The sequence below is a fragment of the Linderina pennispora genome (assembly GCF_002104995.1).
Source record: "Linderina pennispora strain ATCC 12442 chromosome Unknown DL89scaffold_10, whole genome shotgun sequence".
NCBI lineage: Eukaryota > Fungi > Kickxellomycota > Kickxellomycetes > Kickxellales > Kickxellaceae > Linderina > Linderina pennispora.
Genome location: NW_024468258.1, coordinates 91,412 through 111,136, shown reverse-complemented (window position 1 = coordinate 111,136; position 19,725 = coordinate 91,412). Strand labels below are relative to the sequence as shown.

At 57.6% G+C, this 19,725-nt stretch overlaps 10 protein-coding genes across 10 annotated transcripts; 6 read left to right on the top strand and 4 right to left on the bottom strand.

The window, feature by feature from the left end:
• Positions 1-36: 36 nt before the first annotated feature.
• Positions 37-2,453, top strand: DL89DRAFT_323737 (uncharacterized protein; the record flags this gene model as incomplete). Its single annotated transcript, XM_040891409.1, has 4 exons — positions 37-486; positions 572-1,115; positions 1,689-2,037; positions 2,084-2,453. The coding sequence occupies exons 1-4, from the start codon at positions 370-372 to the stop codon at positions 2,451-2,453; spliced, it is 1,380 nt and encodes a 459-aa protein (XP_040741953.1). The 5' UTR covers positions 37-369.
• Positions 2,454-2,631: 178 nt separating this feature from the next.
• DL89DRAFT_294078 (uncharacterized protein) lies at positions 2,632-3,474 on the bottom strand (the record flags this gene model as incomplete). The annotated part of the gene is made up of 1 exon (XM_040890465.1): positions 2,632-3,474. The coding sequence occupies one exon, from the start codon at positions 3,472-3,474 to the stop codon at positions 2,632-2,634; it is 843 nt and encodes a 280-aa protein (XP_040741952.1).
• Positions 3,475-4,609: 1,135 nt separating this feature from the next.
• Positions 4,610-5,188, top strand: DL89DRAFT_225173 (uncharacterized protein; the record flags this gene model as incomplete). The annotated part of the gene is made up of 1 exon (XM_040884733.1): positions 4,610-5,188. The coding sequence occupies one exon, from the start codon at positions 4,610-4,612 to the stop codon at positions 5,186-5,188; it is 579 nt and encodes a 192-aa protein (XP_040741951.1).
• Positions 5,189-5,330: 142 nt separating this feature from the next.
• DL89DRAFT_27193 (uncharacterized protein) lies at positions 5,331-7,320 on the top strand. The gene has a single exon (XM_040888957.1). It carries the CDS (start codon positions 5,446-5,448, stop codon positions 7,237-7,239), a length of 1,794 nt encoding a protein of 597 aa, XP_040741950.1. The 5' UTR covers positions 5,331-5,445; the 3' UTR covers positions 7,240-7,320.
• Positions 7,321-8,799, top strand: DL89DRAFT_27210 (uncharacterized protein). The gene has a single exon (XM_040888970.1). The coding sequence runs from the start codon at positions 7,402-7,404 to the stop codon at positions 8,725-8,727; it is 1,326 nt and encodes a 441-aa protein (XP_040741949.1). The 5' UTR covers positions 7,321-7,401; the 3' UTR covers positions 8,728-8,799.
• On the bottom strand, positions 8,766-10,017 carry DL89DRAFT_268677 (uncharacterized protein). Its single transcript, XM_040888003.1, has one exon. It carries the CDS (start codon positions 9,981-9,983, stop codon positions 8,871-8,873), a length of 1,113 nt encoding a protein of 370 aa, XP_040741948.1. The 5' UTR covers positions 9,984-10,017; the 3' UTR covers positions 8,766-8,870.
• Positions 10,018-11,902: 1,885 nt separating this feature from the next.
• DL89DRAFT_268674 (AAA-domain-containing protein) lies at positions 11,903-15,216 on the top strand (the record flags this gene model as incomplete). The annotated part of the gene is given in 11 exon segments (XM_040888002.1): positions 11,903-11,946; positions 12,021-12,048; positions 12,074-12,208; positions 12,283-12,408; positions 12,510-12,548; positions 12,674-12,979; positions 12,999-13,086; positions 13,164-14,273; positions 14,293-14,717; positions 14,913-15,035; positions 15,098-15,216. Coding segments are annotated over 11 exon segments (2,543 nt in total), but the record flags the coding sequence as incomplete, so codon positions are not given.
• Positions 15,217-15,602: 386 nt separating this feature from the next.
• Positions 15,603-16,431, bottom strand: DL89DRAFT_247864 (mitochondrial import inner membrane translocase, subunit Tim17/22; the record flags this gene model as incomplete). The annotated part of the gene is made up of 2 exons (XM_040885138.1): positions 16,106-16,431; positions 15,603-16,026 (listed from the first exon to the last, which is right to left on the bottom strand). Exons 1-2 carry the CDS (start codon positions 16,135-16,137, stop codon positions 15,603-15,605), a joined length of 456 nt encoding a protein of 151 aa, XP_040741946.1. The 5' UTR covers positions 16,138-16,431.
• Positions 16,432-16,518: 87 nt separating this feature from the next.
• DL89DRAFT_247859 (methyltransferase-like protein 2-A-like protein) lies at positions 16,519-17,784 on the bottom strand. The gene is made up of 3 exons (XM_040885137.1): positions 17,542-17,784; positions 17,051-17,477; positions 16,519-16,975 (listed from the first exon to the last, which is right to left on the bottom strand). Exons 1-3 carry the CDS (start codon positions 17,715-17,717, stop codon positions 16,526-16,528), a joined length of 1,053 nt encoding a protein of 350 aa, XP_040741945.1. The 5' UTR covers positions 17,718-17,784; the 3' UTR covers positions 16,519-16,525.
• Positions 17,785-18,732: 948 nt separating this feature from the next.
• On the top strand, positions 18,733-19,360 carry DL89DRAFT_268672 (uncharacterized protein). The gene has a single exon (XM_040888001.1). The coding sequence runs from the start codon at positions 18,750-18,752 to the stop codon at positions 19,149-19,151; it is 402 nt and encodes a 133-aa protein (XP_040741944.1). The 5' UTR covers positions 18,733-18,749; the 3' UTR covers positions 19,152-19,360.
• Positions 19,361-19,725: the final 365 nt, after the last annotated feature.

Here is a 19,725-nt window from a genome sequence, read left to right as displayed (position 1 = left end):
AAATATAGCAAAACCGGCTAAACTATTCGATAGGCTTGAAAAAAAAAACATGTCTGGCATACGTTAGCGCTTCTATCAAAATGGGATGCACTCCAAATTCTCATGAAATTGCATTATCCTTTGTAATAGCCTTGGTAGCATTAATCTAGAAAGAACTGCTAGTGCGATTTCTGGAATAGGCTACATATCGACAGCAACAATTGCGCTGTGTGCTTGTTTTCTATACGAGCTATTGCTGCTAACAAGAATTTCACTGACATCTGGCTAGTAAAGTATAGGTTGGAGATTTGTATATAAACTCGCCAGGTGTCCTATTCACGCCTTATCACAACCAGAAGACCAGAAGACCAAATATATATATTCTTATAAATGAAGCTCATCTCAGTCGCCGCTCTTCTACTCACCACTGCCTTGCAGCTCGTCTCTGGCTACGCCATCAAGGGCAGTGTTGTCAGCTGCCGCCTGGATCCGGGGACCTCACATAAGGTAATCATCATGTACAAGAAAGGAGCCCTAAGTGATGCTCTATTGTCAAGCCTCGGGCACAAATGTCAGAGGTAGCAATCTTTAGGACAAGGCCCAGCACGGCTGCTACGTGAGCGACTATTATGTAGACACGAGCAACGGCTATGTGGCTAAGAGGTGCTCCAAGGCTGATGACAAACCCAAGCCCAAGGCTGATGACAAGCCCAAGCCAGGTGACAAGCCCAGCACTGGTGCGGGCCCGATGAAGGACAATTATCCGTACAAGGGTAGCAGCTGCAGCGGCGTCGACAAGTGGAGCTATTACAAGTGCCAGTGTGTCAGCTTCGTCGCCTGGCGGATCAACTCACGTCTGGGCATCGACTTCAACAATCACTACAAGGGAAAGAAATGGGGTAATGCCAACAGAATGGGACGACGCCGCGCATGCCTCGGGCGTCACTGTGAGCAACACACCGAAGACCGGAAGTCTGTGGGCCAGACCGACCAAGGCAGCAGGTACAGGCATGTGGTGTGGGTGGCCAAGGTCTCGGGCAACAGCGCCACGATTGAGGAGTACAACCACAAGCGCCACAGGTACGGCACGCGGACTGTTCCCAAGAGCTCATTCAGGTACATGCCACCTCTAAGAAGTACAAGCAGGAAAGTGACGAAATTAGTATTCCATGTAGCATATCTCAATGAAGCAGAATACCAAAACGACTATAAGCAGAGCACATGGATATGAGTGATGAATGTAGCATATGCCAGGAACCACCCGTTGACACTTGCTTTTTTTTTTTGGTAATTCAATACGATATGTCACTTGTCACTATATTTCCAGGGCCGCCAGTATAGAGGCAAAATCGGAGTGGCTGGCCAGTGTGCATCTCAGTCAGCAGGTGCCACTTGGAAGGCCTAGGGCAGCCCTCCTTAGTATCGCCCACCTGGGATAGATGCATGCCAGGTGTACTCGGACCTCCAACCATCTAGCTAGTGGACGTGTTTGTTGCAACACGACGACGGGGGGAATACAGTAAGTGTCCAAAACTGCATCATATCGATGATCCGATTAGTCCCTGATCAAATTCATCCAGGCTATATTTTTCTGCGTACTATATTTTTTTCCAAAGCTTCTGCAGCAGCTAGCATCTTGTCTCCTTCAACCTCTCCTCTTCCAGTAGTATTTCCCCCTAAGCATATAATACAAATGGCACTTCAATCAGCTGACGCACTGGACGACGGATTCCTGCTCGACACCGATCTGGTAGCCGATGTGGGCAGCGAGCCCGAAGAGCCCGAGCAGATCAAGCCAGCAAAGAATGAAAAGAAGCGCGCGCACGATGCCGACCAGCCGAGCAAGAAAAAGAAGAAGCGCAAGAATGGCGTGGAGCCGGTGAAATTCGCCGTGCCCGCCTTGCTGGACGAGCAGGCGGCCATGTTCAACAAGTACATGGGCAAGGCCTACCGGGGGCTGAGCGATCTGGAAATGTCCGACATTGGCGTGCAGGAGTCTCACATGTACACGACGGAAGAAGAGGCTGCGTCGTTGGAGGACCTGGCAAAGACAGCGCTGTCGACGGGCAAAGGGAAGAACAAGATCACGGTGGGGGCGCCGCAGGTTCTGGTTCTGTGCAGCTCAGGCGCTGCGGGTTTTGGATGTGGTCAATCGGATGCGGCCGCTGACCAAGCGCCGGGTGCTGAAGCTGTTCAGCAGGCATATCAAGATTGGCGCGCACAAGGAGATGCTGGCCAAGGATCCGGTGGATATTGCGGCAGGCACGCCGAACCGCGTGCGCAAACTGCTGGAGGACGGCGATCTGAAGCTCAACCGGCTGCGGCTAGTGGTGGTCGATTGCTGGCAGGACGACAAGATGCGGGTCATCATTGATATGGACGACACGAGGGCGGATCTGTTTGCGATCTGGCGCGATCTGCTGCTGCCGGCGTCCAAGAACCCGGACTACAACTTTAAGCTTCGCCTTTTGTAATACGAGGGTCAGTTTTGAATGTAATTTTTTGAGGGCATATATCCGCCCCAGACGGAAAAAGAAGCTAGCTGCCCAAGTCCTTCGCCCGGTCGTGGAGGGAAATGCGGGGTGAAATAGTCTGGTGTTGCTGCTTTGGTCATGTAACCCATGAACCCCTGGCGACAGGTGGAAGGGGGACTTAGAGCGACGGGAAGGCGCGCTGGTCGTTGACGTCGACGCGGCCCTGGCGGGGACCACGGCGGTCACCGCCCCGCTGGCCACCACGGCCGCCGCGGAAGGCACCGCGCCTCTGCTCATCGACAAAGCGCTGCTCGATGTCAACAAAGACCTTCTCCTTCTGGTTCTTGGACTTCCGGGACTTCTGGGTGGCAACGGGGGCAAAGAAGACGTCCTCCTCGCGGGAGAACTGCACGGCCTCCTTGAGCTGCTTCTTGTCAACGCCGGCCTCGTTGGCCTTGCGGATCTCGCGGTCGGTGTCGACCGAGACGGTGGCGCGCTCCTTCAGGTAGTCCTCCAGGGTCTTGACGTCCTCCTCGACCTCCTCGGGCGCCGGAGTGGCGGTCTCCTGGCCGTCCTTCTTGGCCTGCTCGGCAGCCTTCTCGCCATCCTCAACCGTGGCCTTGTCGTCGCCCAGCCAGCCCTGCTTCTCCTTCTTCTCGGAGTCGACCAGACCGGTGCCGCTGTGGCGGTCGAACTGGCGACGGGCGGGGCGGCCTCCCTCGGGGCGGCCGCCACGGGGTCCACGGGCCGACTGGCGCGAGCGGCTCTTGTCGTGGGTCGGGTAGGCGGCGGTCTCCTCCGAGGCTCCGGCGTTGCGGCCGACAGTGCGGCGGTGGCCACCGCGGGTCGGGTAGTCGCGCTTCAGCGAGCGCTCGGCGGGCTGCGCGCGCTCGGCGGCAGGGGTGGCGGCAGCGGTCTTGGCGGCAGCCTTCTTGGCGCTCTTAACGACCTGGACCGACACGTCGGTGTCGACGGCGTTGTCGGGGAGGAGAGCGAACGGGTTAGACGAAGCAACAGACATCGGGGAACTATTGGAGATAAGGGCGCTTAGTTGTGCAGTAATGAACGCAGATAGGAGGGTGGCAATGGGCACCCACTAGCATGGGGAGGCTATCGAGCAGTTAGGAGGCAGTTAGACTGCTGGGCTGTATAGCACGTAGCATGCCGGCTCTTTGCGTGTTTGTTTGCTGCAAAGCTCAGCAAGAGCCCAATACCCTCTGGGCTATCTGCACGGCTCAAGGAAACACCCCAGTGTCCACGTTCCATAGGCCCACGCTGGCTACCCTGTAGGGCTTCCTCTGCTAGTCCGGCTCTTTCACCTTTGTCCAAAAAAGGAGGCGAATTGGGCTCAGATCCGCCAGCAGAATGTGCGAATTTCGCAAAACCCAGATTTGCCCCTCTGCCCGAAGCTCCTTGGCGCGTTCTGGCTCAACAAAAAGCGCTGCCAGATCAAGAGCCGCTTAAAACCCTCCCCTCGAACACGGCACGTCGTCGCAGTGATCATATCGGCAACGTCGGATCCATCGCGAAAATACAGACACTTACGATTTGATGCGGTTTATTTATCGAAAAGAAAAAATAATGGTCAAAAAGGGGGGGAAAGCGGGCACCCGCCTTTCCCTGCGTCTGGCCGCGACTCCACTCTGGCGTGCGCTTTCGCAGACACGTCAGCCTTTGGGCGGGGCTATTCACGCTGGGTTTCGCTGAAACCTGCCCCTTATCCCAAAGGACCTTGCTGGCACTGCGCGTGCATGCATGCCCTGGTGCTTGATCCCGGAAGGGCCGACATCAAATCAACGGGGCGCTGGGGTGGCGCAAGCTGCCTCTGGCTTTGTCTTTAGAGGCCGGCGGGGGGAACCGGCGAGTGCGCAGCAGCGGGGTCTCCTCCCGGTGCTTAGTAATAAACCTCGGCAGGTCACTAGCCCATTCCAGAAAAAGCAGTGTTATTTGAAAAATCCTCTTGGCGCCGTCTTGCGCGTGCCGCTTTGGTGACGTATGGCGGGACTGGCCATTCTCCAATCCGCCCAGGGCGTCATTTTCCCCTAGTATAAAAGGGCTGTATTGGGAGATCCTGTCTGCTTCTGGGAAACTGGTTGGTTTTGTTTTTCATTTCTCTACCCTTGTTTTTTTTGTAACACTACTATTTCGTCGACAAAATGGAGTTTCCGGACCTAGGCAAGAACTGTGCGCTCAAGGGGTGCAACCAGCTGGACTTTCTGCCGTTCAAATGCCAATACTGCAAGCAGTATTTCTGCGAGTCGCACTGGAAAGTGGACACGCATACGTGCGCGCAAAAGCACCTGGTGCAAGACTACGTGGTTCCAGACTGCCCGCTGTGCGGCCAGGTGGTGTCGATTCGGCGCGGTGAGGACCCGAATATCGCCGTGGACCGGCACATCCAGGGCGGGTGCAAAAAACGGACAATGGGCGCGCCGGCGTACAAGAAGGGGTGTCAGTTCCGCCGCTGCAACGATAAGGTTCTGGTATTGACGACGTGCCAATACTGCAGAAAGGAGTTTTGCCTGAAGCATCGGTTTGAGTCGGATCACCAGTGTACGGGCGGGAGAGCGCAGTCGGCGCCGCCCAACAGCGCAAAGTCGGGGATCATGAAGGGCCTGGGGCTGGGGAAGAAAGCGGTGTCGACGAAGCCCAGTCCGGTACGAACCGGGGCACCGAGGAAGCAGCAGCAACAGCAGAAGGCAGGAGGCAAAGACACAGGATGCATTATTGCGTAGGCAGTGCAAGGGGCCCGCAGACCACATAGAAAGGGAGGGTCACCCCTTTGGTAACCATCACCCAGGGTATATTCACATTCCAGCGACCATGGCTGGCCGTGTTTTTGATATTGCCAGGTTTGTGATGTGCTCAAGTCGGTTACTCTCACCCCCATATTTGCTACATTTTCACTGGTTTCGTTTTATTTTGTCCAAGCTACTAATACAATACACAATTTTCCCGCCCTGAATGCCTCCACCAAACCTCCAACAACGCCATGCCTAATATCTGCGTCACTCCGTTCTGCCCACACGAAAAGTACCATCTCTTTCTCTGCGAGCTGGATGACACAACATTCATCGTGGACGCTGGCTGGCAGATCGAGCCCCTAGACACGCCACAGTCTGCAAATGACAAAGCCGCACGCACCAGCCAGCGCTTGGACCCGGTGTCGACGCTCAGCACAGTGAACTGGGCCCTCATCGACTTTATCCTTATCTCCAACTACGAGCAAATGGCGCTCCTCCCGTACATCACCGAATACACTGAGTTCTCGGGCCCTGTCTACGCCACAGAGCCGACCAAAAGCTACGGCCGCTGCGTGCTAGAAGAGCAGATGCAATTCGCCTATACCACGAGTTCCTCGGCCAGCCAGAAGTATTTGTACTCGCAGCGAGATATTATCGCGGCAATGGAGAAGATCACCGACGTGCGGCACAATGAGATAGTCAGCCCGATGCCGTTTGTGCAGGCATATACTAGGAGCTCTGGGTACTGCATTGGCGGCGGGAACTGGACGGTCGAGTATAAGGGCCATCGGACGGCATTCGTGAGCACTTCGGCATTGGCATGCTTGCATCCGCAGGAGTACGATCCGAGCTGCATCGCCGAAGCTCAGGCGATTGTCTACTGCGATGTAAGCGATCCCCAAATGCAAGGCAACATGGACGGCGAGAATATACAGGTGACGCAGCGGCTCAACCAGCTGTGCTCGACGGCCATTGCGACATTGAAGCAGCGCGGGCGGGTGATGCTGGTGGGCGAGCCGTACGGCGTCACGCAGGACATCCTGCAAGCGGTGATTGAGAACAGCATATCACTGAATCTCCCCTTGCCGCAGGTTGTGGTGGTGTCGCCGGTGGGCGAGCGCGCTCTGCAGTACGGCAATATCATGGGCGAGTGGCTGTGTGAAAGCAAGCAGGCCCTTCTGTACCTGCCCGAGTACCCGTTTCTGGACAAGGAGCTCAGGCAGAAGGGACATTTGCACTTCGTCGAGTCGCTGGGCGACCTGGCACGGCGCCATATCCCCCAGGGCACATGGTTTGTGATCGCATCGCCACGGGACACCAGGACTATCGAGCATTTCATCCGCCAGTGGCGTCTGGACGCCCAGACATGCAGCAGCGCCGATATGGCGGCCAGCACGGGCATGGCCAGGTTCTCCATATTAATGCATGACGACGATGTTGTGGCAGCGCAGGCGCTTGTGGACCGACTGGCTGCGACTGCCGAGATGACGTACTGCCCGGTGCCGCGGCGGTTCACTGCGCAAACGGTTGAGCAGACGCTGCGTGGCGCCGGCCGCGCGCAGCATGTGCTGGTTCCGAGCCACGTATACGCGCGGCTAAGCACCAGCCACTGGGAGTTCGCATTGTGCGAGTTTTCGCACTTGAACGCGACCCTGGTGAGTCTGGATACGGACCGGCATTTGCCGCTCAATATCCAGCGGGAGCTGGCCGACAGCATGCGGGCGCAGCACCGCCAGCACTCGTTGGTGACAGGCGTTTTGGCGCTGGCTGCCGGCAACATTCGGCTGGAGTGCGAGCAGCTGGTGAAGCCCCCCAAGGCCGAGGTGGTGGTTGATGTGGCAAAGTGGACGCCCGAGGCGTTGGCTGAGGAGCTCACCGCAAATGGGCTGGATGCGGCGGCGGACCACCCGAATGTGCGGGTCGCGGTCCCGGGCGGCACGGCGGTTATTCGCATGGACAGCGAGCAATGGCAGGTGGACTGCACGTCGGCCAGCGCCCAGTGGGTGGTGTTTGACACGCTCAAGCGCGTGCTGGAAAGCTAAATTGGACGCTTGGGCCAAGCAATTGGCGCCACTAATCGCTCATATCGGACAAAATAAATCCCGGCATCCAGCTGCTAACCATCCTCCAGCCTGCGGTGAACCTTTTCCCTTCTCCATCCTTTTTTTTTTGCCATTCGTTGTCTCTCTTTTTCCACCCAGTTAATGTCTGCCGACCCCGCACTGCGATACGTCTACTGGCGCTTTGTCGTGCTTGGCATGGCCACGCTGATGGCCTGGAACGTCTATATAACGGCCTCGGGCTTTTTCCGGCACGTATTCCGCAACACCCCTTTGCGGGACAGCTTCGAGAGCGTGTTCTCGATATTCTCCAACACCATCAACCTCATAGCGCTCAGCTACGCGCTGTACACGCAGCCCTCGGCCAACAATGACCGGCGGATCCAAGCCGGGCTTTTGTCGACCGTCTGCGTGTTTCTGGCGCTTTTGCTTCTGCCACTACTCAATATTGACGGGTGGTTGGCATTGGTAATTGCGCTGCTGGCGCTGTGTGTGGCCGCAGTGGCAGCGGCATTTGTGCAGTGCTCGATTTTTGGCATTGCCGCGCCATTGCATGCGTGCTGTGCCGAGGCATATATGGGCGGGCAGGCGATTGCCGGGACCGTGGCCAGCGCATTGCAGCTATTTACAGTGTACGGTGCCGAAGATGATGGCCGGGTGAGGGTGCGCGCGGGCGTGTACTTTGGCATTGCTGCGGTGTTTCTTGCTCTGTCGATGACGGCGTGGTCGCAGCTGAGCCGCCATGAGATGATTGCGCAGAATGCGTACCGTGCATTGGACGGGCCGGACGCTGGCATGGGGAGGATGCAGCACGGGTCGCCGCGGCTGACACGCGATCCGGAGGGCCCTGTAGAGTATGCGGTGGAGACGGTCGAGCTGGAGCAGGTGGTAGAGCAGAATGGGTTGCCCAAGTGGCTGGGCGCGCTGGGCCTGGATAACATGAGAGTGCTGTGTCTGGCGTTCGGCGAGATCGCACCGTTCGCGTATATCTGCGGATCCGCCATGTGCCTGACATTGGCGCTGTTCCCGCCTCTGACAGAGGCCATTGTGAGCTCGCCCAAGAGCTCGCCACAAATCGCCAATCTGACTGCCTGGCACTTCCTGCTGTTCAATGTCGGGGATTACCTGGGCCGTCTGTCGACGCAGTGGATCAGATGCGAGTCGGTGAGGGTGCTGAATTGGATTGGTGCCGCGCGCCTGCTGTTTGTCCCGGCGTTCCTTATGTTTCCGACTGTGGCAACGGCGCCCGGCGATGCGCTGGTTGTTCATTCGGATTTGCTGTTCCTTTTGCTGGTGGCCATGCTGGGATGGTCGAATGGCTGGGTTGCCACTATGACGCTGGTACGGGCCCCCAGAGATGCTACCAACAAGGCGTTGGCTGGCTCCGTGCTGAGCTTTGCACTGTGCGTCGGCTTGATGGTCGGTGCCCTCCTGTCGTATCCAATCCTGCTTATTGCTGGCATATTGTAGTGGAAGAGAGGTACGCTTTTTTATTTTAGAGATAGGGTGTCTATACACAAGCATAGAGAGGGGTTTAGGTAAAAAGAAAAAAAAAACAAAGTGCGAGAGCTAAAAAGGACCTAGAAACATTTTTTGTTCGGAGCGCGAGCAGCTTACTTCCTGCCACCGAAGAAGTCGATCAGCCTGTTGACGAGGCCCTTGCGCGGCGGCTTGTCGCCGTGTCCCGTCCTCTTGTGCGGCTCCTCCTTCACGGGTTCCTTGGCCTTTGCTGGCTCCTCAGCCTTGGGTTCTTCCACCTTGGCGGGCTCAGCCTTCACAGACTCCTCGGCAGCAGGGACAGGCTCCTTGGCCACGGGCTCGACGGCAGCGGGCTCTTCCACCTTAGCGGGCTCCTCAACCTTAGTAGGCTCCTCAACCTTAGCAGGCTCCTCAACAGCAGAGGCAGCGACCTCCTCGACCTTAGCGGGCTCCTCAGCCTTCACGGGCTCCTCAGCAGCAGGGACAGGCTCCTCAACCACGGGCTCGACGGCAGCGGGCTCTTCGACCTTAGCAGGCTCCTCGACCTTAGTGGGCTCCTCAACCTTAGCGGGCTCCTCAACAACAGGGGCAGCGACCTCCTCGACCTTAGCGGGCTCCTCAACAGCAGGAGCAGCGACTTCTTCCTCGACCTTAACAGGCTCCTCAGCCTTCACGGGCTCCTCGACAGCAAGGACAGGCTCCTCAACCTTGGCAGGCTCCTTGGCCTTAACCTCTTCGGCCTTAGGCTCCGAGCGGTCGATCGGCATGGGAGCGGGGGCACCGGCGGCGACGATCGCCTCCACATTACCCAGTGACGGGATCTCAAAGGCGGGCTCCTCGACCTTGGTGGGCTCCTCGGCCTTGGCGGGCTCCTCGACCTTGGTGGGCTCCTCGGCCTTGGCGGGCTCCTCGACCTTGGTGGGCTCCTCGGCCTTGGTGGGCTCCTCAACCTTAGCGGACTCCTCGGCCATGACGGGCTCCTCAGCCTCAGCAGGCTCCTCAACCTCAGCAGGCTCCTCAGCGGCAGGAGCAGCAGCCTCTTCCTTCGATTCCTCGGTAGGGGCAGTCTCCTCGGCAGTCTCCTCGACAGTCTCCTCGACCTTCGGCTCCTCAGCAACAGCCTCCTCAACCTGCAGCTCCTGCTGCTTCACCTCCTCAGCAACCACAGGTGCTACCTCGGGCTTCGGCGCTGCAGGCTTGCTGTTTCCTCCCTTCTTTGACTTTCCAGACTTTCCCTTCTTGGCCATGATGTTAATAAAAGCTACAGAAACAATAATGTCGTTGAGTTGGGATGGATTGTAGACGGGAAGAATGGACAGGGGAGCGCGGAATGTTTGTTCACGTATTATAGCCCAGGACCAAACAGAGTATGCCCAGTCATGTTTATTTGCATTAGAGGCTCCTTTTGGCATTATCAAATTGATGGGCATCCGGATTTTGCAAAAGCAGAAAGCAGCCACTTCTGCTATAGCCCGACAATTCTCGGAATCGCCAAAAGGGCTGGGAAGAAAATGGCTTCAGCGTATGCTGCACTCTGCACGGCAGAGGCGCGTGAGGCGCGTGATGAAAGAGCCGTCTGAGCGCAGGCAAACAATCACAGTAGACCATGCACGCTAATGTGCAGCCAGAAGCTGTCCTTGGAGGGGACGCAGACTACTTACCTCTAAAAAACGCACTAATAAATAGTAGAAAAACTACGTCAAAAAACTAGAGAACAGAAAGAGATATTACGTTGGTTCTTTTGCGCTTTCCAGCCAAAAGGAATCGGGTTTAAAAGTCAGAAAAATTGGGGGAGGGGTGGTTTGGTGAGCCGACATTGACTAAAGAGCACCCTTCTTGTCACATCTTCCCTTTTTTTTCAAAGCGCACAAGCATGCACAACACTGAAGCAAAGCGAGAAATTGTAACCCAGAACCTCCCCTCCCCGACGGGAGAAGGGGAGTGGATCTCGGTTTTTCGTTATCAGCGCCATAATGGCAATGGGCATTAATGGACGAAATCTCCCTCGTCCCCCTATTTATAGTGGCAGTGACGAGATTGCGCCTGCAGTCTGGCCCAGGCGTGTTCTGGGCCAGCGATTCCCGCTGCATCAGTGGGAAAATGGGATTGGCGAATCAGAGATTTGATTACTTTCCAAACCGGAGGCTGGCGGATTTCCATGTGAAAGGAAATTCGCCGCGCCTAGCAAGCCTGGCTATTTCATGTGCGCCGTATCGTCCGGGTTTCTTCACTTTGGCTCCGGCGGGAGGAATTGGATGCGCCAGTTTTTACCTCCGCGGAGGGGAATCAAAGTAGAGTGCCCGGGGGTGGGCGGTCCGTTCTAATGCTCCGTTGGCGAAAGGAGCCGGCCCGGGCTCTACAATCGCATTCATTTTGTGGGCCACAAGTGAAGATAGCAGCTTCGTCTCTCTTCTTTCCTGAGCCTCTACTTCTTTACTTTTGCGCCACATCTGTATTTTTAACTGTTCGCACTCATAGACTATAGGAAAAGACAAACTATGCCCAGCTTTTGGACAGCAGACGCGCCGCTAGCGCAATTCCCGGTGCGCATTCAGCCCGACAGCAGCGGGTCAGAGGACCCGGGGCTGCAGGTGGAGGTATCGCCGACGACGTTCGAGAAGCTTGCGCGCGCAGCCGAACACCATGCACGACTCTCAACAAAAGATACCAGCGCACTGGTCAGCAGCAGTAAGTAGCTTTCTACATACCATCAGATCAACCACAAACCATCATGGGCTGAAAAAGAACACCTTGCATAGGAATCTACGTCAGTATCAGGACGGCAAACGGCGGCTGTGTGGCGGCGGTGGCCAAGAGCTATCTGGCCAGTGCCCCGGGTGACGTAGCCGTGTGCCAGGTCGGGAGCAGCGTCTGGGCGGCGATGGGTGGACGCGATGCATGGGAGTCGGCGACACTGGAGGTTGTGGATCCGGTTGAGCTCACGGAGCTGGTGCTGGGCGTGGACGCTGCGCAGTACGCAGACGCCATAACGATGCAAAAGGAGATTGCTGAGCACGTGCAGGCAAAGCTGTTCCGGCACAATCGCGAGGTAAGGGTCGGCGGGCTGACGCTGCGTTGCCTAATGTGCCAGCCCGTAGCCCAGGGCATTGTGCGGCCGGGCAGCGACCCGAAAATCGTCATTGTCAAGGACACACGGCGTGCGGAAATGCCCGTGGGCGATACAGTAGGCGAGGAATGGGAGGATCTAGGGTGCCGAGTGGTTTATTTTGGACGGCGCCGGTGATACCTCTGCTGGCAGGCCGCTGGATCCGCACGGCGTGGAGATCGAAGGCTGCGGCATTGCTGGCACCGGTCGACCATGCGAAGATTGCACCAGGTCGAGGATGGCGAGGACACAGGGAACCGCGGGTACGCAGAACTGGCGACGCTGGCCAAGCTGGGCGTGGTCAGTGGCAGCTGGGTGGCTGTGACCAGTGCGCACAGTGACTCGGCCGAGCGCCGTGCGATCCGCGTGTTTGGCTGCGATGGCATCACTACAACTGACACGCTTGCGCTGCCGCCGCTGCTCTTTCCACAGGCCTGCAGGCATCGGGCATACCGTCGACTGAAAGCATTCCGGTGACGGCAGTGCCGCTCGGCGTGCCACCCAGCACCCCCAGCCCAGCGTTCCTTGAGAAAGAGCCCACGCAAAAGTTCCAGCCGGCTCTGGAGGTCGCGCGCAAAGGTAGTGATTGCCAGAATCATCTCGCCGCTGGCAGAACGGCGCGATTTGGAAGCGCATGCGCTGGCGGCGCTGCAGGCGGTGGCTGAAGCCCGAGGATGGCGCATTGCGCGTGGTACGTACAGGCGATGTGATTGCTGGTGCGGGTCTGCCTGGCCGACGCTATGGTGCGCACCAAGGTTGCAGTGGCGGCGGGCAATGATGCGGCAGCACGGATTCGCAGTGGCGAGAGCGACATGGATCCATCTGTCGTAGGACGTGGATCCGGTCAATGACCTCGTGTTTGACACGCCGGTTATTGGAGATTCAGGCAGAGTGGATGCCAACGAGCTCGTGTTCTACAAGATCGTCAGTGCCGAAGGGTTCCGGAACCGCTGGGCGTCGTCATACGACAGTGAAAGCGAGGAGGACAGCGAGTACGAATACGTAAGTGACTACGACGAAGAGGACGACGGAGAGGAAGACGTGGATGCGATTGCGGACCCGCTGGACCGGCAATGGGCACAGTGGTACCGGCGGGTACGCGGTCTGGGTCTGGTGGTCCAACCCGACACCACAATGGTGGCGCAGGCGGGCTCAGGTCCACGCCCACGCGCCATACCAGGCCATCCGTGCCTTCCAGGACACCCTGGGTGCACCATCATCGGGTGCCGAGCCGATACGCAAATGTGCGTGGCCAGCTGCTACGCCTGGCGCGTGCAGCACTGCATCCCACTGGCGGCACGGCGGCGGCTCGTGTGTGCAGCGCTGCTCAAGGGAAACGCAGGCACGGGCAAGCGTCACGTGGTGCGGTCCCTGGCCAGCACCCTGGGGGTCCATTTGTACGAGCTCAGCAGCTACGACATTCTGGGCGACTCTGCCGACAAGACCGCGCAGGCCCTGCAGCTGTACTTCCAGAACGCCATACGCTACACGCCATGCATTCTGCATCTGCGGCAGGTCGAGGCACTGGCACAGAACGCAGCACCCGGCGAGGAGAACGACGATCTGCCGATTGCGCGCGTCCTCAAGGCCTGCCTGGACGACCTCACCCGGGCGCACCGCGAGTCGGGCTTCCCGGTGCTAGTGGTGGCGACCAGCAGCATGGCTGACAAGATCCCGAGCGCTCTGGCGGCTGCCTTCCGCCACGAGCTCGAGCTGCCGGTGCCCGACGAGACCACCAGAGCGGCGCTGCTTGCGCGGATGTCTCAGGGACTGACGCTGGCGCCTGACGCCGACCTTGCATTTGTTGCGCAGCAGACAGCGTCGTTTGTCGCACGTGATCTCGCCATGCTCTTCAAGCGCGCTGCGAACCGCGCGTGGCGACGTGCGCGTCCCCAGGCCACGACGCCCCTGCAGACGCGGTCCCTGGCTCTGTCGCAGCAGATCATCACAAACGACGACCTGGTGGGTGCGCTGGGCGATGCGCGTGCGTCGATGTCGGACACCCTGGGAGTGCCAAAGATTCCGAACGTCAAGTGGGACGACGTGGGCGGACTGGCAGACGCCAAGAAGGACATCCTGGATACGATCCGGCTGCCGCTGGAGCAGCCGCACCTGTTTGCGTCCGGACTGAGCACGCGCTCCGGCCTGCTGTTCTACGGGCCGCCGGGCACCGGCAAGACGTTGCTGGCAAAGGCCATTGCGACCGAGTGCGGGCTAAACTTCTTCAGCTGCAAGGGACCGGAGCTGATCAGCCCGTATATTGGCGAGAGCGAGGCCAACGTGCGCAAGATCTTCCAGCGCGCGCGCGAAGCCAGCCCGTGCGTAATCTTCTTCGACGAGCTCGACTCGCTGGCGCCCAAGCGCGGGCAGCAGGGAGACTCGGGCGGCGTCATGGACCGCATTGTCAGCCAGCTGCTGGCCGAGCTCGACGGTATGAGCGGCGGCGGCAGCGAGGGATGGCGACAAGGCTGCCGCTGCCCCGCAGGTGTTTGCCATTGGCGCGACCAACCGCCCGGATCTGCTCGACCCAGCGCTGCTGCGCCCAGGGCGCTTCGACAAGCTGGTGTATCTGGGCGTCAGCGAGACCCATGCAGCCCAGCTCAACATCATCCAGGCGCTGACGCGCAAGTTCCACCTCCACCGCGACCTCGACCTGGCCATGGTCGCCGAGCAGTGCCCGTTCCACTACACCGGCGCCGACTTTTACGCGCTGTGCTCCGACGCGCTCCTCAAGGCCATGCTGCGCACTGTCGACGAAGTGGACGTGCTGGTAAACGACTGGAATAGCGGCAATGCTGGCCCTGGCGCCCACTACCCGGTGCCCATGACGCCGCAGTACTACTTGGACCATATTGCGCCTGATCACGTCAAGCAGGTCACCTGTGACCATGGCTGATTTTGAGCGCGCCCTGGACGAGCTGATCCCGTCGGTGTCTGCCTGACGAGCTGGTGCGGTACCAGAAACTGCGCCGACAGTTCGATTCGACGCTGAAGAATGCGCAGAAGGAGGCCGAGGAGGAGCCGGCAGCAATGCCGCCGCGCAATAAGGGCAAGCAGATTGCCTGTCGAGGACGGCGAGGAGCTGGTTTCGCCAGAGGATCTTCTCAGACGCCTCCAGCAGATGCTGCCCGACATGACCGTTGCGTCGGCTCCGCCCGCAGATACTGTGCTTGCTGCCGGGGAGGTCGATCCGGTGGAGCAGCCACGGCGATTTCCTGTCGCAGCTATCATCTGACAGCAGTAATTGGTGCCCAGCCCGAGTCTGTCTCTCCTTCAGAACTCGATCCTCCTTTAGAGACAGCCCCTGCCGCTGCTTCATCTGATCCACTGTGGCAGCAAGGAAACAGGCACGGACCGTCAGTTGCGCAGTCTGAGTCTGACCCGCCTCTGCTCTCCCCTGGCGCCACCTCCGCATCGTTCTCCACCTCCTCTGATATCATTGCCGGCAGTGGCAGTTCGTTTCGGCCGCCTGCTGAAGCGCCGCCAGTCGTTTGCGTGGATCCGCCGCAGCCCAGTGCTGGTCCCGCCGCCGCTCCCGCCGCACACACCGGAGCAGGACCTGCTGGCCGCACAAAGGGGAAAGGGAAAGGGCAAGGGCCGGCGCTGAGCCGATCCGGAGCAAACTCAAGCGCCGCGTCTCGCAGGTATTCAGCAAACCCGGACGCATCCTGCGGCGCAACTCCAGCATAGACTAAGGCTTACAAAACTCTATAGCAATTGCAAACTAGTACGATTAAAGAATTTTTTTGCGAGAAGTCCTCTACTCTGCCGCTGGCGGCGGGCCCAGCATCGGCGGCTGCGGGGCAAATGCCCGGCCCATGACAATGCCGACACCCTCGATCAGACCAAGCAGCACACCGCCAAAGACCGCCGAGACCGCAGCCGCACGCCAGCCGCCACGCGCCGCCAGCAGACCGCCGGTGATGGCGCCCGAGCCAATCGAGTTCCACGGATCCTCCTTGTGCCGAATGCCCTTCAGCACACAGTCGAACGTCGAGAACATCCCTCCCCACACCGCAAAGTTGCCGCCGGTAATCGGCCCCCGCGCCCGCATCGCATTCAGCCCGCCGCGGAACCGCTCCCCGTACGGCGAATTCCGCGTCCCCTTGAAGAAATGCCACACGCCGCCGCCAATCGCTCCCATGGCGAACGCTCCGCCGGCATCGTTGAGAATCACCCACGGGCTATTCCAAGAGTGGATTAGCATAATGCCCTTGGGCCGGTTTTTGGGGTGGTGGTGGCGAATTTCGCTTCAAAACTTACCAAGGATCTCTGCTAACGTCTGAACCACGCATTGCTATGTGTTTGGGGTTGTGAGGGAAATCGAGTGTGTTTTGTGTGCTTGCTCTACTGGAAGGCGAGAAGGAGTCGTTCTTGCTACGCTCTTTTGCTGACAAAAGAAAAAGGGTCTGGGATGGCTAGGCTGATAAAGTTATAACCGTCAAGTGTGCTGCAGAGTCTGGTTGGAGGGTTCTCCCTTGGTTCTTTTTCTTCCTTCGACCTGCGCTGCTCAAAAACAAGTACAACAAAAGGACGCGCACAAGAGAAAGATAGAGAAAGCTATTTTATGTAAGACGAACGAAGAAGAAAGCCAAAGATAGTAGGTATTGCGATCCCAGAGCATTGATCCCGCTTGGGAAACGCACGATCTCACTGTCAGAAACGCTAGATCAGATCGCGTGATCACTCCGGCTTCCTGAACTTGCACTGCATCCACACGCGGTACATCTTGAGCTCGCGCTTCCTGTTGACAATCAGCCTTCTATCGACAGCGTTCTGCTCGACGACAAACCTGCGGCCAAAGACCTCGGCCAACTCCTCGTTGGTGAAGAAGTACACGCGCGTGCCGTCCCCGCGTATATACAGGTTGTCCTCCAGGAGCCGCGACTTCTTGAACCGCAGCTGCGCCAGATCATGCCGCCCGTAGTCGCGGAACAGCAGCACGCCGCCGGGCCGCAGCAGCTGGTACGCATTATCCACCGCCTGCTGCCACTGACTGGGGTGCAGGGCCGAGAACACAAAGATCATCAGCATCACGTCGACGCTGCCCGGCGTGACATCGGCGGGCAACGAGCTGCTGGCGAGGTCCCACACAAAGCTCTTGCACCGCGACTCGTTGTATGCTTCGTTTGCCTACGCAAATAACGCCATTAGCGATAGCCGTTCTTGGCGTGCTCTTGTAATGGCTCGGGGCCAGCGCTGACTTACCTTGACCACGCTGACAGCTGTGCTGGAGTAATCGCACGCATACACGAATAGCCGCGGATCGTATACGTCCGCCAGCAACGGGAACACTGCGTTACCAGCGCCGCATCCGACCTCCATGATTCGGAACTTCTCCGCATCCCCGCTGTCCTCCCTGGCCGGCTGCTGGTCGTCCGCATTCTCCGCCTGCTCGCCCTCCTGGGCAGACACACGCTTATCTGTCCACTTGAACAGCTCCGGGAACTCCAGCCCCAGCCAATGCCTGTCCTTGAAGAACTTGTTCGTGTTGTTCTGGTAAAAGTCGTTCCAGAACTGCTCCGGGTTCGTATTGTACTTCTCCCGCTCCTCTTCAGGCACCGGATGCTCGCGGTGCATTTTGATCTGCCCCGAAGCATACTCTTCGTGGTCGCTGTCGGGCTCCACATTATCCCTAAATATATGGGATGTTTTAGCTTTGTGCGCTATGCTGCACAATTATAACGTCAAACACGTACCATGCATTGTGCTCGAATACGTCGCGGCCGGACGACAGCGTGCGAGTGCCGAATTTTCCGCCATCATTGCTGGATTTGCTGTCCTGCTTGATCTCCACAACCGACGATGCCTGCTTCTTTTGCTGGTGCTTGGCGGCATCTGCTGGCGGCTCCTGCGACTGGCGTTTCTCGCTCATTGGATGGAGATGTTTGGCGGGGGGAGGGAATTCTAAATGCTGCAGTGTATGGTGTTTTGGATACACGGTGTCAAAAGGAGCCATATGAACATTTGCAGCCCAAAACTCCACTGGGGCCTATTTTTAGGGAGCCCCTTGAACGTCATTATGGATTGGCCCATGCCCACTTTGTTGGCTGAGCAGCTCTTCAGCCAAGCAGTGGAATGGCTGTGCTTGTTTTTTTTTTTGCACGTCGTGCTCGGACATGTATCTTCCTACTATGCTGTATAAGAAATCAGGTCGGACAAGCCCAAAAATATTTGTCGGTGCCCAAGTCATTGTTCAAAAGTAAAAATATCATGCATGTCCTGGGTCCCGTGTAGATTCACCAAGAAATACTGTTACCCCCGCATGATTGCCCCCCGTATTTTGCGCAGGAAACAGGCAAACGACAGATACTGGCCACCCTTTTTCCACCAGTCAATCGATGACCATATGACATAACAGACGACGGAGCACGACATTGTCAGGAGCTCCCATGGGAAAGGTGCACTGTGGAGGAGGTTTGAGAATAGATCGCATCGGGCGGAAAACACGACACCCATGGCTTTGTCAAGAAAATGTGTCTGCGTTCGTGGCGCCTGTCACTTGGAGTGGATCTGCCATATTCAGTTGGGTGAATTGGCAATGTCCGCCACCTGTGCCTTGATTGCAACACAGCGACATTCCGCAGTGAAGGGGCCCGTCCTAAAATTGGTGATGCAATTATAGAGCGGGCCATTTTCTTCTTCTACTCGCACTTGTAATGTGTTTTCGCCCATGAGACATGCCACCTTGCCGACAAGAAAAAGAGGTCAGAATAATACTATGTAATGTTTAGGCCCAGAACTCCGTATATAAGCTGAGACATTTCCTAGCCTTCAACAAAAAAGCTTTACTCACCAGATCTTCACCCCCCCACACGGACTACTCCAGATATAAAGCACCCAAGCAGCAGCTCGAGCTCAAACAACTCAGCCTCCGCTAAACACAACCTCTCTCAAGAAACAAATAATGGCTCGCCTTTCCTTCGCTACCCTCCTTCTCCTGGCCGCGCCCCTGGCCAATGCCGCCCAGTGCACCGGCAACCAGTCCATGTGCCCGAACGGCACCGACGGCGTCTCCCCCACCTACCTGCAGTGCGACAGCTGGAGCGGCACCTGGCAGACCCAGTCGTGCGAGGCCGGCCAGGTCTGCTACGCAAACCCGAACAAGCCCGGCACCGCCATGTGCGGCCTGCCTGGCACCGGCGGCCAGGGCCAGTGCACTGGAAACTCTGCAAAGTGCGTTTCTCCCGGTCAGACCGGCGCCTATCTGCAGTGCAATGCCTGGAGCGGCCAGTACCAGTCGGCGTCGTGCCCTTCCGGACTCAAGTGCTACACGGGCGCTAACGGGTCGTCGGTGTTCTGCAACTAAGGCTAATCGCTGGCAGACTGTTCATCCCCAATGCCCTCTCTTCTCTTCTTCATTAGACTCTACCACCACCACCCTTGTTCGAGCTGGCCAGTTCCTTATGTAACTCCTAGTTTTCTGCCTCTTTCTGCTCTTAATGCCCTTGTCAAGGTAACTCTCGATACTTGCTCTAGTCTAGGTGACCATTTCAAATAAATCAAACATCGAGCATACGCTAATTAATATGCAGCTATGTGCATTGGCCATATAATCAAGCATGGCGTACATGATCGAAGGGAAAAAAACCGATGCTTTTTGCAATGCTAACCAAATGAGCGAAATACCAGCTGCCAAGAAAAAAAAGCGCGTCAAAAGATCAAATAACACTGTTTTAGCTGATGCTCTTGCGAGCCAGGCCCTTTGTGCAAAGCAAGGCAAAATTCCATATTGTTTTTTGTTTGCATAAAAAACGCAGGCTATTTAGTTGGTGCAGTCACGCGAGATGTGGCCGGTCTGACCGCAGTTGTAGCACGACTTGTTGCTCTCCTTGGTGCACTGAGTCGACTGGTGGCCGAACTCGCCGCAGTTGTAGCACTTG